Here is a 25952-nt window from a genome sequence, read left to right as displayed (position 1 = left end):
TTGGAGGAATTAAGGTGGAGGTCCAGTTAACTAGTTCAAAATATGTGCTAACATTGAGTGGACCTGAAGGCTACTAGTACACTTGAAACTAAACTTCTTTACTAAAACTATTCTGATAGAGATCCCTATTCTGTCTACACAATTTTTACAAAAACAAAACATTGCAGTCATTAGTACAGTGCTGAGTCTAACATACTTTGCCTTTTAAAAGCATGACAGAGTGCCACCCAAGTTTCCAGACGCAAGTGGTAAAATAGCATTCCAAATATGTACACTGCATAACAATCATCTGACAAGGCCACTCTACAGCTCCAGGATCTCAGCAATCATGTTCAAGTAAAGCTCTTACCCATGAAGCCCAAAGAACTTTGAGGAAGATCTACCAATTAACAGGCTAATGAAGATAGTTTTAAATTGAGTTGAAAACACAATCTTAATTTCATACATCTGTCTTAATTTTCTCTAAATTATAGCAGGTGGGTGATGAGGTCAGACCTGAGGAAGAATGTCACTACACCCATGTATTCTTTCTATTATGGTGGTTACACATCACTTAACATTTACCTCCTTGTTCATAAAAGTATGCTCTAATACTACTGGTTGGTAAACCTATATAGTTTTCTTAGATTAATACTACCATTGTTTAGACCTGTGGACCTAAAAACAACATTCTATAAGCTAGCAATTCAAAGTGGGAGGCTGGGGCAGGAGGATTATAAGTTTGACACTCAGTCTCAGCTATACTAAGATAAGATCCTGTCTCAAAAAAACAAAAAACCCCAAAGCAACAAAAATAGTAAGACCAGCCAGCACTGTTGGCTCACGCCTGAAATCCTAGCTACTTGGGAGGCTGAGATCTGAGGATCATGTCTCAAAGCCAGCTAGGGCAGGAAAGTTGATGAGACTCTTATTTCCAATTAACCATGAAAAAAACCCAAAGTGAAGCTGTGGCTCAGAGTAGTAGAGCTCTAGCCTTGAGCTAGAGATCACAGGGACAGCACCCAGCCCGAGTTCAAGCCCCACTACTGACAATTTTTTAAAAAAATATATTGCAGACATACACAGTGAATTTGTCCCAGATTCTCAAGTCTGGGGCAGGAGATAGCTGAGTTCAGGAAGTCAAGAATAGACTGGGCAATATAGTGACACTCTGTCTCAAACAAAACAAAGTAACAACAAAGACCAACCAACTAAACTAACAACCAAATAAAGCCAAACATAGCAGAAACAAGAATTTCCAATGAAAACTGTGTCCAAATGGGGGGGGGCGCTACATTTATACAATAAACATTGTACTTCAACAGTTAGTATGAATAAAAAGTATATAAAGAACTCAATAACTTTACTGATTTCATGTTACACAATATTTTGTAGAGTTGGTTGAGTAAGTTATTTAAAATTGTTATAGATGAATTGTATAAAAGGATTTGTGATATTTACAACAAGCATATAATGGACTTTGATCAGGCTCACCCCCCTTATGCTACTCTTTTTTAACCATCTTCTGTCCTCCCTCTGAGTAAATTATTAATTTCAGGAGGCTACAAGCCCAGCTCAGTGTAGACTATCTATTTAGTATGTGTGAGACTGTGGGCTTACTCTTTAGGACAAAAAAAATCACATTTCCCTTTTCCAAAAGCCCTTTTAAACGTGGCCACTATAAATAATAAGCATGGCTTGTGCCGCGTTTCTGCTGCACGCTGCTGCTCTCTGAGATGCTGCCCCTACAGGGTCAGCTGTCGTGGCTCCTGGTGAGTCACTTCATGCCCTTACAAGCTCTGCCACAGCTGCTCCTCACAGACTTCAGACTTTTTTTTTTTTTTTTGTCGGTCGTGGGGCTTGAACTCTGGGCCTGGGCGCTGTCCTTCAGCTCTTCAGCTCAAGGCGAGCGCTCTACCACTTGAGCTACAGCGCCACTTCTGGTTTTCTGGTGGTTTATTTGAGATAGGAGTCTCACGGTCTCTCCTGCCCGGGCTGGCTTTGAACCACGATCCTCAGATCTCAGCCTCCTGAGTAGCTAGGATTACAGGCGTGAGCCACCAGCACCCGGCTCAGACTTTTTTTTTTTAAGTTAGGAGTATTTTTTTTTAAATTGTGAAAATACTGTACAGAGGGGTTACAATTACATGGGCAAGATAATGAGTACATTTCTTATCAAGCATTGTAGCCTCCTCCTTTGTTTCCCTTTCCCATCCCTTCCCATCCTTCCCCCGAGACTTCATACTTAGTGTAAATACTCAGGGGAGGAAAAAGATGCTATAAATCCTTAAAATTAATTAGTATACATTGCCCTTCTATTTTCAGAATATAAATCCTAGGATTATGCTTTTGTTAGAAAATATTTTAAAAATTCATATTTAAAACATGTCACAAAAATTGAACAGTAATTACAATGAGCAAGATAGAATTGCACAATCATCTTTCTAAACACTTGGATTTCCACTTAATAGTGCATTACAAAAGTAGATAGGGCTGGAGTGAGGTGGTTCAGTGGTACAGCATTTGCCTAGAATATGGGAGGCCCTGAAACCAGAAGAACCTCAAAAGGAAAGAAAAATGAAATCAGTTTACGTCAATATTCCTTTAGTAGAGAATAGTCATAAGACATTCAGTAACATAAGCAAAGTGGGTAAAAATAGGATAAAAGAGAAAACAAAACTAAAAGGAAAAAACAAGATAATTAAATGGGAAGGTACTGATTCCAAGCAAGAAGTATCAAATACAGGTTTTATTATGCAGAGAATGCACCTTTAAAAAAAAATTATGACAGAAGCTATGTGCCTTGTGCCCCATACACCCTTGAGGCAGATAAATGGAATGAAGGAAGTAGTTGCCTGTTTCATTTTCCTCAGCCCTGCTTTTAGTCATGGAGCTCTCGCCATTCATGATAATATATATAGAGTCTGCTTTTACAGTGCATTAGATATGTGAAACTGGCAGCTCAAAACCACCTTGGGGGCACACCTGAGCAGTGCAAAAACAGTAATCCATCTAATCTTTCTTTTCCTCTCTTATGTGCAGACATATACAACCTTTTATTTAAAGAGAGAAAATAGGGAGGGGCCACCAAGAAGGACGGAAGATGATAAATGTGCTAAAAATAGATTGTTTACAACTATGAAAATACAACAGTGAAATCTGTTAAAAATGGTTTTGCTAAGGGAGGAGGTCAAGGAGACTCATAAAGGAGGTTGATTGGAATACATTGTAAGTATGTGTGGAAATCTGGCAATGAAATCCACTCCTCCATAAGCTTAAAAAAAAAAAAAAAAGACAAAACACCACCAGGTGCTGGTGGCTCACGCCTGTAATCCTACTCAGCAGGCTGAGATATGAGGATCATGGTTTGAAGCCAGCCCAGGCAGGAAAGTCTGTGAAACTCTTGTTTGGGGTTTTCTTTTAAAAACTGTATTTTTTTTTTTGTCTTTTCTTTTTTGGTACTGGGGATGGAACCCAGGACATTGTACTTGCTAGGCAAGTGCTTTGCCACTGAGCTACATCCCAGCCCATGTGAAACTCTTATCTCCAATTAACTACCAAAAAGCTGGAAGTGGAACTGTGGATCAAGCGAGAGTGCTAGTCCTGAATGAAAAGGTTCAGGGACAGTGCCCATGCCCTGAGTACAAGCCCCAGGACTGCCCCTCACTCCCACCCAAGAAACAAAACAGAAGCCAATTTTTAAAATCAAATGTGTTCAAGGATGTCTTCAGGAACAAGCATTCTTGGCAATCTGGGTATTCCATTTTGTTTTATTTGGGGCACTGGGGATTATATCAAGAGAAAAGTACATGCTAAACAAATACTCTGCCACTTACTTGAGCCATGCCTCCAGCAATACTTTCTAACCATTTTTATTTAGGTAACAAACAACACTAATTAGAAATGTTGTCTATTTCAGGAGGGCTAGATTCATGCTTTAAACTGTTCACAGAAATTTGAAATTTACAATTTCACAATTTCTATGTCTTTACAATTTCACAATTTCTATGTCTCAACTGAAGGTAAAAGATTGGCAGATGGTTACATCTGAAGCTATTAGTAGCCACATCATCGTTTTCTTTAGTTTTGCCCAAGTAATAACATACCGAGAGAAAAAAAAATCAGTCCATTTAGGGAAGAAATAATTTCCCCAGGCCAAACACGTTCAGTCTATCTGGATTCAGATGCCTTATTTTTCCCCTCAAAGAATCCTGAAATAATTTTTAAGCCACAACCAACAGAATCTAAGGCTTGAAAAGACCTTTAGTTTCAAATCATGTTTGTTTGTTTGTTTTTTGTCAGTGTGATAGAAATAGGGAAGACACATGATATTACGTCTAATTTTGGCTTTCTATGGTGCTTAATCAATGCTTAACTAACTGGCCTGGCAAAGCAAGAACTCCACAACAAATCTAAAAATAACTGGAGCAAAAAGAATCTAGAGGGCGCTGGTGGCTCACACCTGTAATTCAAGCTACTTAGGAGGCTGAGATTTGAGGACCATGATTCCAAGTCAGTCTGTGAGATTCTTACTTAACTCCAATATGTTACAAAAAAAAAAGATGCAAGTAGAGCTGTGGCTGAAAGTGGTTCAGTGGTAGCCTTGAGTGAAAAGCTCAGGGACAATGCCCAGGCCCTGAGTTCAAGTCCCACGCCTGACAAAAAAGAAAAAAAAAAAGACTCTGGAAGTCCAGGGAGAGATTAGCTCACTGGTAAGAATGGTTGATTAGCTTGCACAAATCCCTGAGTTCAATCCATACCACTACAACACAGAAAAAAACCCACCAGTTTTTGTAATTTTCTAGTCAGCATTTTCTATAAACTTCCACTCCTTTTTTGTTTTTTAAATCTGAGCTGAATCTGAAGAAGGAAATGATATGAGCTACTGAATATGAATCCTTGTAATTTACTATTTTAAATAAATCTTTCCCATAAATGAAAGAAATGCAAAATAATCTTTGTGGCATCATAAAGTAAAAATGAATAATTCCATTAGACTTTTACAAACAAAATACATTCTCAGAGCAGTAAGTCCTCATCAAAAAGTCTTAAATAATGCAAAAACAGTATTGAAGATTAGGTCATATGGTAAGAAGTAAATTTAGCCTTCGATCAATACTCTCAAATATCAGGAACAACAGCATTCTGTCATTGTGAAGTTCATGTATTTTAGAGAAGTTGTTACTTAAAAATCTAGAAGGTGATTCTGGGTTTGGTGGTGTATATCTATATTTCCAAAACTTGGAATGCTGAGGCAGGAGGTAGCTCAAGTTCTAGGGTAACCTCAGTCACATAGCAAGACCTTGTCTCAAAAAAGAGCCAGGCCCCAGAGGCTCACACCTATAATCCTTGCTATTCAGGAGGCTGAGATCTGAGGATCATGATTCAGAGACAGCTCAGGTAGGAAAGTCTGTGAGATTTTTATCTCCAATAAAATACTAAAAAAGCAGTAAGTGGATCTGTGGTTCAAATAGTAGAATGTGAGACACTTATTTCCAATTAACTACCAAAAAAGCCAGAAGTAGAGTGGTAGTTCAAGTGGTAAGAGTGTTAGCTTTGAACGGAAAAAAAAAGCTCAGGGACTGCACCCAGGCCCTGAGTTTAACTCCAGAATGAGACATCATGTACAAAAACTGGCCCAGGTGGCTCACATTTATATTTTAGCTACTGGGTCTGAAGCCAGCCTAGGCAAACAAATCTGAGAGACTCCGGTCTCTAGCAAACAGCCAAATGCAGACGTATGGCCCAAGTGGGAGAGCACCAGTTGTGAGGAAAAAGCCAAGTGAAGGCCCAAGTTCAACGTGGGTATTTGGTGTAGTAATTTCAGCACACTGTTAATAAATGTAGTTGGTAGATAATGTCCATTAAAATGTTACATGCTCAATGCGCGATAAAAGTTGCTAAACTTACCATTTACTGTTTTTAGAATTCTTTCTACAATCTTATGGAAAAAATCTTCAGTCAGCAGTATTCTGACAGGCACAGTGTCTATCTTTCCTTCCACATGGCTAATGATGAGGAAAACAGGAAGTCCTAAGAGATGTAGTGTGGAGTGGTGTCACGGCAAAACATTCCTCTCTCCAAGTATGCTAAAAAAGTAGCCTCAAGACTAAACATTTTAAGAAACCCTAAGCTACCCTGAAATTCAGTTGTTAAAATTATGTATGTCTTTAAAGACTATTATACATGAATCATTTCAATTACCTGAAAAAACAAAAGTATTCCCTTGTGGAAAGGAAAATATCCTCATGGGTACAATTGCTAAAGCAAAGCCAGTATTCATGTTACTTCTTTTCTTATTGTAAAGGTGATGTACAGAGGGGTTACAGTTACGTAAGTAGAGAAATGCGTACAATTCTTGTTGAACATTGTTACCCCCCCTCATTTCTCCCATTATCCCTACTCCCCAAGTTGTAAAGTTCATTTCCATCATAGCATCTTGTATCACTGTTGCATTGGTTCACCCTTTGTCCTTTGTCTCACCATTTCTGTGATTCCCGTTCCCATCCCCAAAGCAGATACATTTATATATAATACAAAGGGTATCAAAATAAAAAACAGTGACAACTGGGGGTAAAGGAAAAAAATGAAAGAAAAAAAGAAATAACTGCATACAGTACACTAAAGGAAAAAACCCTCGTTTCCATAGCTTGTCATTCATTTCGATCAGCATATGTACATTGCTATTGAGCTATTGTGATCCTCTGCTAGAACTATCCTAGACAAATACTCATTATTACAAATGAGGGAAGCCAGGCAGCCTATGTTTCTTTAGATCTGCCTTACTTCACTTAATGTGATTTTTTCCAAGCCCTTCCATTTCCTTGCGAATGGGGTGATGTCATTCTTTCTGATGGAAGCATAAAATTCAATTGTGTATATACCACATTTTCTTGATCTATTTCCTGTGATTTTTTTTTTTTGCCAGTCTTGGGGCTTGAACTCAGGGCTTGGGCACTGTCCCTGAGCTTCTTTTGCTCAAGGCTAGCAGTGCCATTTCTGGCTTTTTTTGTTTATGTGGTACTGAGGAATCCAACTCAGGGCTTCATGCATGCTAGGCCACATTCCCAGCCCCTTATGTGACTTTTTGAATGCACTAAGTTGGAAAGGAGACCACAGAGCACCTTAAGATCCACATATAGAAGTTAGAATTTCTTAGTAAGAACAGAACCCTTAGCCTGGTGCTGGTGGCTCACACCTGTAATCCTAGTTACAAGAGACTGAAATCTGAGGATCCCTGTTCAAATCCAGCCCAGATAGGAAAGTCCATGACATTCTTTCTCTAAGTAACCACCAACAAGCCAGAAGAGCTGTGGCTCAAATGTTAGCGTAAGGCCTTGGGTTCAAGCCCCAGTACCAGAAAAACCAAACAAAAACCCAGAATCTTTTGGATGTTCTTTCAACCTTGGAAAGCCTCTTTCTTCAAAGACTTTGACTTGCTAGACTTTCCGCTTTTTTTCCCCCCTTAAACAACTAAAATTACTGTCCTAATTGGTAGTAATTAAATTTCTAATGGTGAATTTATGTTGTCCTAGACTCAAATGATCCTCTGGAGTAGTGTGGACAACAAATGTGTACACCTGTTCTCAAAGTTCCTTTCTTCTTTGTCTCACTTTCCCCCATGTCCTTATACAGTCCAAGCTGGCCTGTAATTCACCATCCCTCTGCCTGTGCATCCCAGCTGCTGTTTTAAAAAACTAAATTTCATGCCGGACACTGATGGCTCATGCCTGTAATCCTAGCTACTCAAGAGGCTGAGGTCTGAGCAAAGCAGCCCACGCAGGAAAGTCCATGAGACTCTTATCTCTAGTTAACTACCAGAAAGGTGGAAATGGAGCTGTGGCTCAAAGTGGTAGAGTACTAGCCTTGAGCACAAAAACTGAAGATATCACCCAGGCCCTGAGTTCAAGCCCCAAAAATAAAAAATAAAAAAAATTCACCACGTGCATTTAATCTATTCAATATGCTATAAGTTATGTACATATTTATATATATGTATATGGTTACTCCAGGGGAACATATCAATATATCCATCATTTCACAATGTCAACCATCCCAGTGTGGCAGAGCAGCTGTCATCTGTTATTAACTACAGCCCTCCTACCCTGCAATTTGTCTTTCTACTAGTTAGTCCTAGGTGTATGATTCTTTGTATCTTTGTATCCTCACCTCTATCTTCTCATTTCCTCCCTGCAATCTTGACCAGTACCCTCTTTCTTATCCAAAATGCAAGCGACACTCTCTTATAAAACAGGCTATGTACATATCTCTTACAAAGCAAGGACATGCAATAACTACAACCCCTCCTCAATCTACTTTCCATCCTATAATACTCCACAGTCTGATTTACACTCTGTGAGGACTATGAAGACCAGGTTTTACAGAGTCTGTTTATGGCCAGGTCATTTAAAATTTCTTTACTACTGTAAAAGTTCGGAATGGTGCATGGTTCTTGTTTTAAACGATTATAAATTAGGCCTTCAGGCTAATTTTGACACTGGGTTAAACTGTAACACATTCCAACTAAAGTAGTATTTAAGGAAATGTATCATAATACCTGGAGCGAGGTAGGAACCATGATGGGTCTGATGGAACTCAAAGAGGTCAACAGCGTCAGGGTTACCTGAGCTCTAAAGCACAGACGGCTCCATGCAAATCTCTACCCTCATATCTCCTTTTAAACTGCCCCCAAACCACCACACAAAACCCAGTTCCCAGTAGTGACATAAGACATACCTTTTCCTTTTCTTTTAAACAAATTAAAAAAACCTTGCCTTTGATAAGAAAGACCAAGATACAAAGAAGCACATTTCCCAAATGATGAGCCATATCTGAATCTAGTTCCAGAAAGAAGTACAACAGATATACTACCTGTTCCTCAAAGGTCCAGTGCTGTGTAGGTCTTCAAGTTGTCTTTACAAAATGCCAGTGGGCTTAGCAAACAAAGACTCATACACTGCAGTGACTGGTTGTTGACATACAGATACAAAGGACGGTAACAATGACATTCAGGAAATGCCTGAGCCTCCACTCATCTCTTGATCCTCACTACACAGATGCCAGGCACTAGTGCTCATTAGAGAAACATAGGAGAGGAAGAAAAAGAGAGAGAGAGGAAAGAGAGAGAGAGAGAGAGAGGCAGGAGGGAAGGGGAGAGGCTGGGTGAGGGGACAGAGAGAGAGAAAAGGTTTTAAATTCACTCCCCCAGTCCCTGCTAGAATAAAAGGTATTTTGAGCATCAAATAGCAATCCTATACACAATGGCTGCTCACTGAGGTCAGCTAAGGCCACCTGTGTCAACTGAACACCTGCAAGGTGGCCAGGCTGAGAGTTTGCAGATTTAATATGTTTTAATTCCTCATTTTTAATTTTAATCAATTACATTTTGAAGTGATATACATAGGGTCAAATATACAACAACATTAGTAAAAATTAATTTTACCTGTTTCTTTTTACTTGGTGATGTGACTCCTGGAAAAATTTAATACTCTCGGGGCTTGCAGTCTATTCATTTTGAATGGTGCTGCTATAAACCTATAGCAAACCAGACTGTAATAGGAAACTAGCAATGTCACTTGGTATTTCCCAACTAAAGTTATCACTTCAAAGCTAAAAGACAAGACTGTATTTTCCCTTCTCAGTCAAATTAACTGAGAGAGCTAAGACTCTTAAGAAAAATAACTTTAAGCAACCATAAAATAATCTGCAAAATTACTTTGTCATGGCAGTATATGAAAAATTACTTCAAAAGGGCAAAAAGAACACAACCCTTAAGAAAATTAAATGGAAAGTATACCAACCAAGTTTTTTTTTTTTTAAAGATCTCAACGCTGATTTTTAAAAAATCCATTTTTCAAGTGAACTGGGCATTTCCTTTATTTATAGTATCCGGGGCCTCAATGAAAAAAATGTATTGAATTTTGTCATTGTATTATTCAAACAACTGCAACCACAATCAAGTGAACTATTAACACTGTTGGGCATGGTGGCACCCATTTGTAATTCCAATACTGGAGTGGCTGACATAGGTTTAGGAACCCAAGGCCAGTGTAGGTTACACATGGAGACTGTATCTCAAGAAGCCCAGGGCTAGGGAGCTAGCTCAGTGGCATAGCACAGTTTGTGCAAGGCCCTGTGTTCCATTCCCAGCAGTGAAGCAGAATGGGGGAACAATCATAATTCTCTCTCCCTAAGTCAAAAGGAAATAACACCACTGTGAAGCAAAAAATGGAACATTTTCTGATTTCCTATGACTTAGTAGGCTAATTTTGGTTATGAAATTTAAAAACTCTGAAAATTAGCATTTCCCCTCAATGTTACTCAAGAAGTGTGTGTGTATATAACACTGAGAATCTGACAAATACTTTACTGTGCTACACGTCCTGCTCTAAGTCTTTGCTGCTGGTTCTTTTTTCTTTCAAGTACTGAGGTTTGGACTCAGGACCTCAGGATTGCTAGGCAGCTGTTTCACCATTTGCGTATGTCTCTAGCACAAGAAGTCTATATTAAAAGTAAGAAACTCAACAGTACATTTCTCTGGGTAAGTTATGTCCTTCCTCTACCATAAGACAATCTTCTGTTTGATTTTAAAATATTGAGGCCTCCAGGGCTCTTGGGAGGAAAAGTTCGTCCAATATATTTCTGAACCTATGAAAAAAAATTTAATGAAGGGCCGAGACCCAAGAAAGGTCTCAGGCGCGTGCAGGACCCAAAGCCAAATTTTTCAATGAGGAGACTGTATAAAAAACAAACTTAAGGAAATGGGATCAGGGCGAACTCTTGGGGTTCCTACAGCCGTCCGAATAAACTAGCAACTCAAGAAGGGGGGGTCACGTTCAGCTGTCACGTAAGCGTCCGGGTGTGTCGGCGGAGGGTCCTCTGGGCTGGGTGCCAGGTGATGCATTCCGCAGGCACCTTTTCCTGGGTGTCTGAAAGCCAAGCTCCACGCGTCCCAGCAGCGTGAGCGCGAAGGCTGGACCCAGGTGAGGCAGGCGGCCGACGAGGGGGAGGCAGGGCGCCGGGGCGGACCTCAAACGCCGCGATCGCGGCTGCCCACCGCGCAGCTCCCCGCCCTGGGACCCCCGCCCCGCGCGGCGCGGCGCGGCGTGCGTACCCGAGTTCCCGGAGGGCAGCGGCTTCCTCACACGCCGGCGCCGGCGCGGAGCCCGGGCCCGAGACGCAGAGCCCCGAGAGGCGCGGCGCCGGCCCGGCACCGAGACCCACGTGGGCCGCGGGGGCCGCGGGGCGAGGGCGCGGGGCGCCGGGGCCGCCCGCGGGACGCCGAGGCGGCGAGGCGGCGGCCGGCCGCGCAGGGCCGAGGTTTCCCGACGCGGCCGGCGAGCGGCGGCCCCGGCTTCCCCTCCTCACCTGGGGCTCCGGGGCAGCAGGAGGGCTACGGCCGGGCGCCGGGTCCGTTCCCAGCCCCGCTGGCTGACATGGCGGCCGACGAGCTGTCACCGGGCTCACTCGGGTCTCCCGCGGCTCCGGGGAACAGACGCCTCCCGCCCGTCCGCCCCGCCTCCCTCTGCGCGCCCCTCCCGGCGGCGGGCGGGCCGGAGGCCCGAGACCGCGGAGCACAGAGCGCGGGCGGCTAGAGAGGCAGTCGCCGAGGGCGGACTACCATAGAGTTCGGGTCCGGACACGCCCGGATGGTCTGTCCCTCCCTGTCGGTCCCCTGATAGGCCTACGGCGGCGGAGAGAGCGGAAGCGGAAGCGGCGGGGAAAACTCGAGCGGTCGGGTGCGCGCGTGCGCAGTTCGCAGGGTTGATTTCCGCCCGCTCTGGTCCGGTCGCACGTGAGGCCCTCCGCACCCGGAGCACCGAGCCGCGGCCGACCTCGGGGACGAAGATGTGGGGCCCGGCCGCGGGGCTTCCTCCGCGCCGGGCGCAGTCGGCTCTGGCGGGCGCCGGTCGCTTCTGCCTTTGGAGGCCCGGGGCGGCGACGCGGAGGGCCGGGGCGGCGTGGGGCCTCCGCGGCTTCTCCGACTCGTACCTGCAGCCCCTGCCCTACCTGGACTTCGAGGAGTCCTTCCCCGGGGAGTCCCGGCTCGGCCCCGAGCCCAAGCGCTACATCACCCACCGCGGGCTGGCGCGCACCCTGGGCCAGCTGCTCCTGAGGAGGACGCGGCGCGACGCGCTCATCCTCGAGTGCAATCCCGGTGAGGGCGGCGGCGGCGCCTGGCCGCGCAGGTCCCCGCGCGCGCAGGCGTTCTGGGGGACCTGCCCCCGACGTGAGCCTCGGGTCTGGCTTCGTCCTAGCACCACACTACCCTCACACGCCGGGGTGTAACCTCCGCTCCCCCCCGCCCCGGGAGTTCTGGGCCCGCGCCTCCGGCCGCCCCCGCGGCCCAGCCACCGCAGGAGGCGGGACGTACGTTTCTGGACATTTTGAGCCAGTTTTTAAAGCACTTCCCACATAAAGAGCCAGTTCCGACGAGGCTTGACAATAATTGTTTTGTTTTTGGTATTTGGGATTGAACCCGGAGCCTTCCTTGACTACCTGAGTCATGCCCCAGCCCGATGTCGCTAATTTGCCTCGGTTGCTAGCTTGGCTGGCTTCCGAGTGGCTAGGAATACAATCTATTCACACCACTCCTAGCTTTGAGTACACCTCACAGCCCGTGAGTAAGTAAGATGATAGGCTAAAGGCAGCCTTCTGGTGTTTGTTTTGTTTCTGACGGGTAGTGAGCTGGGGAGGGTACGAACAAGCCTTGCAGTCCCTGGTGGAATCGATTCAAGGCCACACTGTATTACTTACCAGTTGGGCTGTTGTAAAGTCAAGTGACTAATCCTTATATACAAAAGGAAGTGAAGATTATTTTTTAAAAGATAATACCTGTATTATAGCAAATAAAAAGCTTGATATTAAAAAGAGATTGTGTTGCATCTTTTGCAAGTCAATTTTCTGTTTTGTTAATACACCAGGTCCTGGAATTTTGACTCAAGTGTTACTTGAGTCTGGTGCCAGAGTGGTTGCCCTTGAAAGTGAAAGAGCTTTTATTCCACACTTGGAGGTATGTTTTTGGTTAAAAAAAAAAATGTGTTGTTTAGTCAGTCAAGTTGCCTAAGAAAGTGGAATTGTGCATACAACTCTTGGGAACTCTGTCTTTATTTAAAATGTTATTTTTATCTGTAGTTAACAGAAGTTTAATCAAGAAAGTAGTTATGAATCCAATGCATCTGATCAGTGTCACCCCTTTCATCGTTCCTACCCTTCTCTCCCAACTACCTACCCTTCCCTCACTTTTCTTAATGCTGTAAGTTCTGCAATGATGGCCCACATCCGTGATCTTGCATACTTGAGAGGCTATTGTCAGGGAGACTACAGTTTAAGGCTAGCTTCAACAAAACAATTAGAAGCGCTCATCTCAACAAACAAGCTGAGTGTGGTCAGTCATGTCTGAAACCCCAGCTATTCTAGGATATCAAAAGAGCCTAGTTTTCTTTTTTTGGTGAGGGGGAGGGGGTGGTACTAGGGATTGAATTTAGGGCATCATTGCACTTGTTAAGCACATGCTCTACCATTTGAGCCACACCTCTAGCCTCTATTTCTTTATATATTCATGGAGATAGTAATACTTTCATTACAAAGATCTTTGTTTGCATTGTGTTTATTTTTTGCTTGCTGTTTTGTGTGGTTATAGGCTTTTAACCAGGCATTACACATGCCAGGCAGGACTCTTCTGCTGAGTTGCATCCTCAGGCCTTAGGCCTTAGTTTGTTGAGTGGTGTCTTTCTTCATGGGCCAGGCTGAATACTGCCAAAAACTCCTTACACCTGGCTACTTGTTCAAGAAGATGTTTCAATTGTGGCAAGGTCTCTGTCTTAACACGTCGTCTGTGTGTTTAGTCCTTAGGGAAAGATACGAATGGAAAACTAGACGTGGTCCACTGTGACTTTTTTAAACTGGATCCCAAGGTGTGTGAAGTAATAAAGCCACCTATCATGATTTCAAAAACACTTTTTAAGAGTTTGGGGATAAAAGCACTTCCGTGGTCAGAAGGTAATTTTGTGAATTTCTAAAGCAATGACCTTACAGTTTGCTAGCTTTTGCAGTATGCCATTTTCCCACTTCTGGCTTTTTAGTTGTTAATTGGAGATAAGGCTTTCATGGACTTTCTTGCCCAGGCTGGCTTCAAATAAAAATTCTCAGATCTCAGCCTTCTAAGTAGATAGGATTACAGGTGTGAGCCATCAGCCTGGCATATCTTGTTTCTTGCGTAGATAGATAGTTTACAGTTTACTTGTCTATAGATTGGTACCATTCAGTTGAGAAGCAACTGTTCTTAGTTGAATATAGCATTCATGTTCTCTGGATGCAAAGAATCATTTTGTTTTCTCAAAGGCCAATTTCTCTTATCAAAATGAGCCTTGTAGCCGAATGCGGGTGGCTTACACTTGTAATCCTAGTTAGGAGGCTGAGATTTGAGGATCACAGTTCAAAGCCAGCCTGGGCAGGAAAGTCCGTAAGACTCTCATATCCAATAAACCACTCAGAAAACCGGAAGTGGTGCTGTGCTCAAGTTGTAGAGTGCTAGCCTTAAGCTGAAGAGCTGAGGAACAGCGCCCAAGTCCAGAGTTCAAGCCCCATGACTGCACCGCCCCACAAAAAAAATATGCCTTATATTTCACTAAGACGGTTAACATTGTTGCCAGGAGTGTTGATACCACCTGTAATCCCTTTACTCCCTGGCTGAAGCTTGAACACTTGAGTTCTGTACTGTCCTGAGCTACCTCGAAAGACTGTCTCTACAAAGATTATAATTAATAAATAATAATATTATTAACTTAGTTTGCTGCAAGAAAATTTGGCCATAGGAAAAAAAATATTAAAAATGCTATAAAAAATCTTTTTGGTTTGTCTTTCTAACAGGTATCCCTTTGAAAGTATTTGGAATCTTCCCAATCAAACATGAAAGAAAGGCACTTTGGAAACTTCTGTATCATCTGTATGCCTGTAATTCTATATATAGATATGGTCGAGTAGAACTGAATATGTTCATTGGTGAAAGAGAATATCAGGTAAGTTATAGTTGTTTTTCAAAGACTTCTTTGATTTTCTCTTAAGTATTCCTCATGTGCAGTTTTGATTTAGGGTCATGATATTTGGTAGTGTAAGATTGTAATCTTACAATCTTACACTCTCAACTATGTTAGGTTTTTAACAAAAGTTTCTTTTTTTGTTGTTGTTGTTGGTTGTGAGGCTTGAACTCGGGGCCTAGGTGCTACCCCTGAACTCTTCAAGGCTAGCATTTTACAATACTCTGAACCACAGCACCACTTCTAGTTTTCTGGGGTTAAGTGGAAATAAGAGTCTCATGGCCTTTCTTGCCCCAGCTGGCTTTGAACTATGATCTTCATATCTCAGCCTCCTGAGTAGCTAAGATTACAGATAGGCATGAGCCACTAAGTGCCCAGCTAAAAAAGTTTTAAAAAATCATGGTAAAATATGAAGTGAAGTTTGCCACTTATGTGTACAGTTAGTAGCACTAAGTGTATATTACACAACTATGACTGCTGCCCAGCTCCAAACCTTCCTACTTGTTGCACTGAGGATTAACCCGTCTGCTCTCCCCCTGGCACTAGAAACTGCTGTGTGTTCAAAGTGAGTAATGTTCCCTGTGTATTCAAGTGTGCATATCTGATCTCTTCAGCTGTTTACCGCTGGGCTCTTGCACCAGGTGTCTCTTAGCTTTATTGTGAAGCTGTGTGTGCCTAGCTTTTCAGTGAGGGTGAAGCTCTGTGTATGTACTTCATGCTAGGGGCGAAGTTGTGTGTAAACACTTTACAGTGGGGGTGAGGCTATATGTGCACTGTTTTCCACATGCCACACGCATTTTTTTTTTTCGAGGGGTGGTCCTGGAACTTGAACTCAGGGCTTGAGTGTTCTGCCACGTGAGCACAGCTCCACCTCAAGGTTTTGGTAATTAGAGATAAGAGTGACATGACTTTCCTTTCTGGGCTGGTTTCAATTTTCAATTCTCAGCTCTCAGCCTCTTGAGTAGCAGGATTACAGGCGTGAGCCAGTAGTGTGCAAATGTTCCATTTTCCCTCATCCTGTTACTATTCTAATTCTGATTTCTGATAATAGCTAAGCCCTTAGTTGCAGCAGGGTGACCTGGTACTTCAGTCTGTTGGGCGCTTAGTTCAAAACAGTGGCCTCTCCTCTTTGCTTTTCATTTTCTGTGTTAGGAAGCCTTCTGAAATTATGGGAGTTGCTGTGGGAGGAGTCTTTTGGCCCAGCATCCCTCCTGTTATTAATCTATTGTTCTGGTGTATCAGGAATCCCTTCATTGTACATGGGAAAGCAGTGGAGGCAAGATGTGAATCACCAGAGGGTAAAAACAATTACCTGGTGGTAAAAGGAGCGCTGAGGGCTCAGATTCTCCCAGCTTGCTCATAACATACAGAAACAGTTTTTGTCTTGCCACTTGCTCATGTTCTCTTCCACCATGGGCTTGCTTGCTTGCTTGCTTGCTTTGTTTTCTGTTAGGCCTTTTATATCATTCAGGTGATAGCTCATCTGACAAATGTCAGCCTTTAACAATTTTTTTTTTTTTTTGGTTGGTCGTGGGGCTTGAACTCTGGGCTTGAGCATTGTCTTGTCCCTGCACTCTTCAGCTCAAAGCAAGTGCTCTACCACTTGGAACCACAGCACCACTTTCTGTTTTCTAGTGGTATATTAGAGATAAGAGTCTCACGGACTTTCCTACCCAGGCTAGCTTTGAACCGTGATCCTCAGATCTCAGCCTCCTGAGTAGCTAGGATTACAGGCATGAGCCACCAGTGCCCAGCCAATATTTTTTTTTGTACTGAGTTTTTTTTTTTCTGGACGTGGGGCCTGAACTGTGGGCCTGGGCGCTGTCCCTCAGCTCTTCAGCTCAAGGCTAGCGCTCTACAACTTGAGCCATAGTTCCACTTCCAGCTTTTTTCTGCTTATGTGGTGCTGAGGAATCGAACCCAGGGCCTCATGCATGGAAGGCAAGCACATTGTACTGAGCTTTGAACTCAGCACCTTATACTTGTTAGGCAGGTACACTATCACTTGAGACATACAGTCCTTTCTCTCTGGCCTTTAGTTTTCAAATGAATTAAAAAAAAACACAACAGTCAAAAACTATCATTAAGCAGATGTACAAAGGAATTTCAGTTCTTCTAGTCAGGTTATGAGTATAATGGGATTTCACTTATTTTTTTTTTGGCCAGTGCTGGGGCTTGACCTCATGGCCTGGGCCTTGTTCCTGACCTTTTTGCTCAAGGCACTCTGCCACTTGGACCACAGCATGACTTCTGGCTTTTTCTGCATATGAGGTACTGAAGAATCAAACCTAGGGCTTCATGCATGCTAGGCAAGCACTCTACTACTAAGCCACATTCCTAGCCCAGGATTTCAAACTTTTTAACTTGGTCAGCTTAGACCATGTAGCTAGGATGATAGGTCAATACCACCATACCAGAATTATTGGATGGAGTCTCAGTGACTTTGCCTGAGCTGATCTTGAACCATAGTCTTCCAATCTCCTCCTCCCACATAGCTAAGATGACCGCATGAGCCATTGTGCCAGACAGCCTTAACAATTCTTTACAAAAGATAGAATATTTTGACACACCTGTCCCTCCTGTAGGGCCTAAATTATTGTTTGTGTCATTAGTCACTGCTGTCTCCTCTGCCATGTTGTAGGGTCCAGAGGACTGGAATTGTTGTTTTCATCATGTTGATAGTTAGGTCTTGCTTCCATTTTCTTCAATCAGATTTTTGCCCTGATCCATCATATGATTACAAGAAGGTCTCATGTGCGTTGATTCTAAGTGTATCAAATTTTTATTTTCTTCCTCTAGAGACTGATGGCCACTCCCAAAAGTCCAGACACTTACCAGGTACTGAGTGTGATTGGTCAGGTGGCCTGTGAGGTCAAGCTTCTTCACAAGGTGGGTAAAGTCTTTCTGCATGTCCTGAGGGAATGAATGTTCATTTCAGGAGGCTCCAAAATGGAGATCAGGCACTGAACATGAAGCTGAAAGAATCCCATCATTGAAGAGAAGCTTGCTTTATGGCACATGTATAGCAGATTTGACCACTTCAGCTTTAACTCTTTTTGCTTTTGTTTTCAAATGGGATCATATTTTGCCTGGTTGGCTTGGATTATTATGCCTCCCATATAGCTGTTTGCCATTTAACTAGAGATGGCGGGGGGTGGGGGGGGAATGTCTCATAAGTTTCTTTCTTTTTTTTTTTTTTTTTGCTAGTCCTGAACCTTGGTCCTTCTGATCTTATCCTCCCAAGTAAGTAGCTGGGATTACAGGTTTCAGGGAATTCCTCACAATGCTTGCTTTTTAAGTTTTTTGTGCTGGACCTGGAGCTTGAACTCAGTGCCTAGGTGCTGTCCTTGAGCTTTTTTTGCTCAAGTTTGGTATTGTACCACTTTGAGCCACAGCTTTACTTCCATTTTTTTCATAGTTAATTGAAGACAAGAATCTTACAGACTTTGCTGCCCAGGCTGGCTCTGAACCATGATTCTCAGTCTCAGCCTCCTGTGTAGCTAGGATTATAGGCATGAGCCACCTGTGCCCAGCTGCTTTTCAATTATGTTTTTGGGGGTTCATGAGGCTTGAACTTAACCTAAGTGCTGTCTCTTAGCTATCATTCAGGCTAGTGCTCTACCACTAGTTTTCTACCACTTCTAGTTTTCTGGAGGTTAATTGGAACTAAGAATCTCATAAATTTACCCATGCAGTCTGCCTTTGAACCATGATCCTCAGATCTCAGTCTCCTAAGTAGTTAAGATTATAGGTGTAAGCCACCAGCCCCTGGAAATTTTAAGTTTTTTTTTTCTTGTCGGTCATGGGGCTTGAACTCTGGGCTTGGGCGCTATCCTTGCACTCTTCAGCTCAAGGCGAGCGCTCTACTGCTTGAGCCACAAGCGCCACTTCCAGTTTTCTAGTGGTTTATTGGAGATAAGAGTCTCACGGACTTTGGGGGCTGGGAAAGTGGCTCAGTGGTAGAGTGCTTGCCTTGCATGCATGAGGCCCTGGGTTCGATTCCTCAGCCGGAAGTGGCGCTGTGGCTCAAGTGGTAGAGCGCTAGTCTTGAGCTGAAGAGCTGAGGAACAGCGCCCAGGCCCAGAGTTCAGGCCCCATGACTGGACAAAAAAAAAAAAAGAGTCTCACGGACTTTTCTGCCTGGGCTGGCTTTGAACCGTGATTCTCAAATCTCAGCCTCCTGAGTAGCTAGGATTATAGGCATGAGCTACCGGTGCCCAGCTCAAATTTTAAGTTTTTAATGGCCACAGAGTTGTTCATTCGATAGCATCACCGTCTATTTCCTTACAACAGATCAGAGTTTAATAGAAATATAATGTGAATCATATATATCACTTGACTTTTTGACTTTTTTTCTGCCAGTTCTGGGGCTTGAACTCATGACCTAGATGCTGTCCTTGAGCTTTTTTGCTTAATGATATAGCATCCTACCACTTGAATCAAAGCTCTACTTTAATAGGAAATAAAGAGTCCCATGGACCTTCCTGCCTTGGCTGGCTTTGAATCTTCAGATCCTAGCTTCCTGAGTAGATAGGATTACACGGCTCACTACATTTTTAAGGTCTCAACTAGTAATCCTCCTGCTACACCTCCCAAATGCTGGCATTGTGTTTGTATCACCACCACACTTAATTTAACTATATATTTTAATAGCCACATTATAAAAAGTAAAAAAAAATTAAATTTTGTTCAACCCGTCAATTCAATATGTTTTCATTTCAATGTACAATCTATTTAAAAAATACGTTATTATATAATTTACATATTTTTATTTATGCCAAGTCTTTGAAATTTACTATGTTTTTTATTTTATTTTATTTTTTGAAATTTACTATGTTTATACAATTATAGCACATCTGAATCTCTGGACACATTTCAAGTGTTCTATTAAGCACATGTGGCTACAAACTTCCTTATTGGATAGCATAGGGCTAGCATGTCAGGAATTTTTTTTTTTATTAGGAAAACTTAGTTTTTTTTGTTTTTGTTTTTGTTTTTTAAGGAAAACTATTTCATTCCTACATGTTTGGCCCATTCTCTTGTTTATCTTGGCAGATCCCTGCATGTGTCAGCTGTTACAGAACTAGTGGTCAAGTACCATTTTGAATTAAAGATATTTGTAGAATTCTTTCTTGTCATCATTCCCTAAGTAATAGAGGATAACAATTCTTTACAGAGCCAAGTGCTGTGACTGTAGGATGCAGAGTAGCTTGTATGCAAATACTGTATCATGTTATATGAGAGCTGGGGAGCCACACATTGGTATTTCAGATGAGGACCTGGAACTCGCGTCCTGCTGATGGCTGAGGACTGACTACAGTTTGCTATTTTGTAAGCTTTTGCTCTTTTCAAGATGTATTGGTTTAAGTTTGAGGTCTTTGTAGTGAGTGTATGTGTGGTGGCATTTCTTCTTGCCTTTGTCCTGGAAGATGTTAAGCCCTTCCTTCTGTCTAATATACATAGTTTATTTATTAAATCAGAATGTTGGGGCTAGGAATGTGGCTCAGTGGTAGAGTGCTTGCCTTGCATGTATGAGCCCTGGGTTTGATTTCTCAACACCACAGAAGTAGAAAAGCTGGAAGTGGTGCTGTGGCTCAAGTGGTAGAGCGCTAGCTTTGGGCTGAAGAGCTGAGGGACAGTGCCCAGGCCCAGAGTTCAGGCCCCATGACTGACAAAAAAAAAAAAAAGAAATTTTTAAAAGAACACAAAAAAAGTTAGAATGACACCTCATTTGAACTAAGCTTCAATTCCAATTCTTTTCTTTTCCTCCCCAAACACTGAGGTTCTTCAGTTGGATCTCTATCATTGTCTTTCATGTCTCAACCTTTGTTCTCTGTCCCCAGCATACATGTGCACCTAGTCTTTACCTCCTGGACCCTGCCTTCTTTCTCAGGAAACTGCAGCACTGTTGTTATTTATTGGCTAAGATACTTCCTCCTGCCCCCCCCTCCCCCATCCTGGTGGCTTTTTATCTAAGCCTCTCTGTCCTCATAGCTGTGGACCCACCATTTCTAGCACTTGCTCCATCATGAAACTGCAGCTGCAAAGTGGCTGTCAGACTCACTTTTCAGGGTCTCAAAGGTTTCCTCGCCTGCTGTACCTTGTGCACCGAAGTAAGGGTCCTATGCCCCCACATCCATGCCTTCCACTACTGTGGCCAACCGAGCATGTGGTGCTGACCCTGCTTTGATTTCCTCCCCTTAGAGTGACCTTCCTAGCACCTCTGGAATGCAGCCTGTTCACAGAGAAGTCAGTCATATGTTGTCCTTTCTGACGCTAGCCTCCACCTGGAATTTTAAGGCTCTTATCTATTTTCCTATTTGTTTTTATCTGTTTTAATAAAAGGAATTGCTATTTAGTTGGGTCTTTGTTTTTTTGCTCTTTTCTTTTGAGAACCAGGCACTGACCTAATGGGATTTTCTCATGCTAGGCAAGCTGTCTGCCACTGAGCAGTAATATATTGAAATACTTTAATCAAAAACAACTAAAAGAAAGTTTTGTTTTTGTTTTTCTTCCCTCCAGGAGCCTTGGTCATCATTTGATGTATATGCCCAAAGTGGGAAGCTAGAAAAACCAAAGAATAAGGTAAGAATAAATTAGTAACTTTACATTACCCCTATTCCCCAATGGAACATCTTTGTTTTCTTAAGGCTATCTAGTATTCTATATTTACCTAAAATTTTAATTTTAGAATAACTAAAAATGTCCTGTAAACACTGGCTGCTACATTTAATAGAATAGAGTTGTTATTATCATTTTTTTCCAGTCCTGGGGCCAATCTAGAGCCTGTGCACTGTCCCTGAGCTGCTTTGGCTTAAGGTTAGCACTCTACCACTTGAGCCACAGTACCACCTCTGTTTTTTTCTGTTTATGTTGTAGTGAGGAATTGAACCCAGGGCTTCATGCATGCTAGGCAAGCACTCTATCACTAAGCCACATTCCCAGCACAGTTGAAGTTATTTTGGAGAGTTGTATTTCTTAGCTGTTCTGCATAGAAATGGGCTTAAACAGAGAATATGACTTCCTTTCTCCAAATGAAAAGCATCTAAAATATGGAGATTGTGAGTTACTATAATATCCATCTAATTTTGGTAAATATTCATCTAACTTTAGAACAAAATTTTATATTTTATGATATAATTATAAATTTCTAATAGTAATAGTAATAATAATTTCTTATAATAATTTTTAATAAACTAGTTAGTCCTTAATAAATCAATTGAGTGGTAAGTACATCTTGATTCTAACCCAGAAATTGGAACTTTTGTTTTGTTTTTGTTTTGTTTCTGTTTTAATTGAGACAGGATTTTGTTGTTGTTGTTGTTGTTGTTGCTGTTGCTGTTGTTGCTGTTGCGGTGAGACAGGATTTCGCTGCGTTGCCCATCCTGGCCTCAAACTGCAGGTTTAAATGATCCTCCTATTTTAGCTTCTCAAGTAGCTGGGGCTTGACATATGTGCCATCTTACCTGCCTTCTATTCACTGCCCCTCCCTCCCCCCAATTCTAAAAGGAATAGAATTGATGTTTTTGTTTTTTTTTTTGGTCGGTTGTGGGGCTTGAACTCTGGGCCTGGGCGCTGTCCCTCAGCTCTTCAGCTCAAGGCAAGCGCTCTACCACTTGAGCTACAGCACCACTTCCGGTTTTCTGGTGGTTTATTGGAGATAGGAGTCTCATGGTCTCTCCTGCCCGGGCTGGCTTTGAACCGCGATCCTCAGATCTCAGCCTTCTGAGTAGCTAGGATTACAGGCGTGAGCCACCAGCGCCTGGCTGAATTGATGATTTTATAGTAGGTTTATTTACCTTTATCTCAGAGCTACTTGTGAACTTCTGCTAAATTAGCTGAAGTTTATAAAATGTTTTTGGACTTCATACAACTTCTACCTTAGAATTAAAAGCTAATGATGGCCTAATCACAGCATGTAAGCTCAATCTGAAGATCCCGTTTTCCTTTTTCCCCCCTCATTCTTATCAATGAGGCAGACACAAAATTAACAATTTAGAAACGGTCTGATTTTAGGCCAGTGCCAGTGGTTTGCTCCGGTGGTATTTCATGACTGATACAATTTATTTTCCTCCTTCTCCAGGAAATATCAGAACTGATGGAACAAAACATGTATTTTATTCGATTGATTCCTCGTAAAAATTTATTTACAGAAAACTTAACTCCTATTAACTTTGACATATTTTTTCATATGGTTCGGCACTGTTTTGGGAAGCCCAATGCCAGTCTTCTACATCACTTACGGTAAGTAAACAAATAAAAGCCAGTATGAAATAACAGTTGAATGGGACAGCATTTTACACTAGAAGTGTATTTCCATCTTGGTTAAGAATAGTGTTCTCATGTCTCACCTATTTAGGCACTAGTTCCTTTTTTCTGGTGCTCATTGTGTTTGAACAGCCCAGGTGCTGTTGCTGAGCTGTTTTGCTCAAGGCTAGTACTTTACCACTTGGAGCCTCAGCTCCACTTCTGATTTTTTCGTTGTTGTTGTTTTGATTTCTTTTAACTCATCTGTATTTGCTACCTTTTAAAGCATACCATGAATTCACTACATCTTCATACACAAGCTCTGCTGCTGTGAGTGGCTTTAGTGTTTTACAACACAACATCTAGGGAAGTTTATTTTTATTTATCTAAATAGTACACTTTTCTTTGGGAAACAAGCCCTGTGAAGTACCACCAAGTTGTGTCAGCCTAACACATATGTATTTCTAGAGGACTAGCACATGCAACATTAACTACAACGTATGGAAAATTGGACCCTCTCTGATGAAACTCAAGCCATTTGAACAAGAATTTTCTTTAAACATCAAAGTAATGTGCCAGAACACATCAATGACAAAAGATTTGGCCTGCTAAGGAATCTGGCTTTAATAGCTAGACACTTGAGACCATAATCAGGTCACGTTACATCTTACAACAAACATCTTCACCTGTTCAAAGCCAAGATGAAACTAGAAAAAAGCTTTATTAATGTGCTTTGCCTGCAGTGTCACAGTATCACTTAAAAGTAGAAAGAAATCTTCCCCTTTAAGTAGTTGTTATGTATGATTTAGTAATGCTAGAAAGAAATGAACCCATGGCCTCCCTTATACTAAGAACTGCTCTGCTACTGAGCTTCATCCTCAGCCCAGAAGACGTTGTGGATGGGTCATGGTTACAGTAGAGTGTTGTGTAAGAATGGGGTAGAGTTTATTCAAAATCTAGATTCGCTGTTTTCATCACAGATTGGCAGTGAAGCTTTAGGCATAGACATAAATGAACATCTATGCAAGCTCTTGTACCAAATTAGCTTTATTATGTGTTAGTTATTTTCAGTTGAGCTTCAAGGCCAACTGTTGATACCAACTGACAGCTGTGAAAAATTAAGTGCATTCACCTGTGTTTCCTTTTTCAGCGCACTGAGTCCAATTGATTCAAAGGAAATATTGAGGAAAATGAAAATTTCTGAAACAAAGAAGGTCAATAAAATGTCCCCTCGTGACTTTAAGCAGGTTTTTGAAAGAATAGAGAGTATGGAAGGCGATGGCCCCTACAAATGGTTGTATGATGACAGCATGGATGACTCCCTGGTGTAGAGAGGACTGTGTGGGGCTGGATGGCAGTAGGAACAAGTGGAAAACTCAGATCCTTCAACACCAGGACTAAATAAGGTGTTTCTTCTGAGGTTGATACTGTTGCTTTGCTGGATAAACTGATTTTATTCACAACCGAATAAAACTGAAATTTGAATTAAATGTGGACTTGACCAGATTGAAATTGTATTTTATATTCCTATCTGCTGTAAGGCTTGGGTTGTAGCTCAGTGGTAGAGCACATGCTTGGTATGCAGTTCCTTGGATTTAATCTCCAACACAACAGATATGTAAATCAGTTCTCATCTACTGTAATATACTGGTAGTTGTAGGGTATTGCTAGTTAAAAATTCTTTTTTTTTTTTGGTCCGTCATGGGGCTTGAACTCTGGACTTGGGTGTTGTCCCTGAGCTCTTCAGCTCCTAGCACTCTACCACTTGAGTCACAGCGCCACTTCTGGTTTTCTAGTGGTTTATTGGAGATAAGAGTCTCATGGACTTTCCTGCCTGGGCTGGCTTTGAATTACGATCCTCAGATCTCAGCCTCCTGAGTAGTTAGGATTAGAGGTGTAAGCCACTGGCGCCTTTGTATGAGTTTAAATACTCAGTGTAGGGGCTGGGAATGTGGCCTACTGGTAGAGTGCTTGCCTAGCATGCATGTAGCACTGGGTTCAATTCCTTAGTACCACATAAACAGAAAAAGCCGAAGTGGTGCTGTGGCTCAAGTGGTAGAGTGCTAGCCTTGAGCAAAAGAAGCTCAGGGACAGTGCCCAGGCGCTGAGTGCAAGTCCTAGGACTAACAAAAACAATAAATACTCAATGTACACCATGGTTGGTCTTTTGTAACCTCCTAGGGGGAGACAGAATTTGTATGTTATTGAGCTTTGAAAGTAAGTCATAGTGATTTAATTGGTTTGTTTTACCTTTCCATATTTTGAAATGTGTTTTCAGATTCTACAAGATGAAATCAATTAAATTTCAACTATTTTACAATAATTTTTTTGTCTCAACATTTAAGTGTGAATATTGAATTGAATCCAACCCACCTCTAGTTCTATCGTGTAGAGTCAGTGTGTTTTCATGAATATTCCAATCTCTGTATGTCAGGTTTTTCCAGGAGCTGGGCACTTTGTTGGCTTGTGTTTGGTCTCAACTAATGGAGCGGCTGAGATGGGAGGATCCTTGTGCCTTAGGAGCTCATGGTTTGCCTGGGAAAGAGACACAAAACCTTGTCTCAGAAAACGAACTCTTGCATTTTTGTTCCATCAAGAAAGTTGAGGTGGTTAGATCTTGACAAAGGATATTTGTTAAAAGTCATTGGATACAGCAAATCTCAGATTTGTTTGCTGTTATAACCCTTC

General features: G+C 42.2%; 2 protein-coding genes across 4 annotated transcripts in view; one reads left to right on the top strand and one right to left on the bottom strand.

Annotated features, from left to right (window-relative positions):
* Cnst (consortin, connexin sorting protein) overlaps positions 1-11573 on the bottom strand; it is a 63741-nt gene extending 52168 nt beyond the window's left edge. The window contains exon 1 of one of the 3 annotated variants that reach the window (XM_070023192.1): positions 11347-11573. The gene's annotated coding sequence lies outside the window, so the exon portion shown is untranslated. The remainder of the gene's footprint in view (positions 1-11346) is intronic. The other 2 variants (XM_070023191.1, XM_070023190.1) reach the window with 2 other exon arrangements.
* A 149-nt stretch (positions 11574-11722) lies between these two features.
* On the top strand, positions 11723-25546 carry Tfb2m (transcription factor B2, mitochondrial). Its single transcript, XM_070023188.1, has 8 exons — positions 11723-12136; positions 12903-12991; positions 13827-13980; positions 14851-14999; positions 17817-17906; positions 21540-21602; positions 23101-23261; positions 24415-25546. Exons 1-8 carry the CDS (start codon positions 11827-11829, stop codon positions 24593-24595), a joined length of 1197 nt encoding a protein of 398 aa, XP_069879289.1. The 5' UTR covers positions 11723-11826; the 3' UTR covers positions 24596-25546.
* The last annotated feature ends 406 nt before the right edge of the window (positions 25547-25952 follow it).

Source organism: Dipodomys merriami, unplaced genomic scaffold, assembly GCF_024711535.1.
Source record: "Dipodomys merriami isolate MVZ:Mamm:240054 unplaced genomic scaffold, mDipMer1.0.p SCAF_158, whole genome shotgun sequence".
Classification (NCBI taxonomy): domain Eukaryota; kingdom Metazoa; phylum Chordata; class Mammalia; order Rodentia; family Heteromyidae; genus Dipodomys; species Dipodomys merriami.
The sequence above is the reverse complement of the archived record's forward strand: the minus strand, read 5'-3'. Positions and strand labels throughout refer to the sequence as shown.

Coding starts and splice junctions, on each gene's coding strand:
- Tfb2m (XM_070023188.1), top strand. CDS start 11,827: ATGTGGGGCCCGGCCGCGGGGCTTCCTCCGCGCCGGGCGCAGTCGGCT. Junction 15,000..17,816: donor TTGGTGAAAGAGAATATCAG/GTAAGTTATAGT, acceptor TTCTTCCTCTAG/AGACTGATGGCCACTCCCAA. Junction 17,907..21,539: donor AGGTCAAGCTTCTTCACAAG/GTGGGTAAAGTC, acceptor TCTTCCCTCCAG/GAGCCTTGGTCATCATTTGA.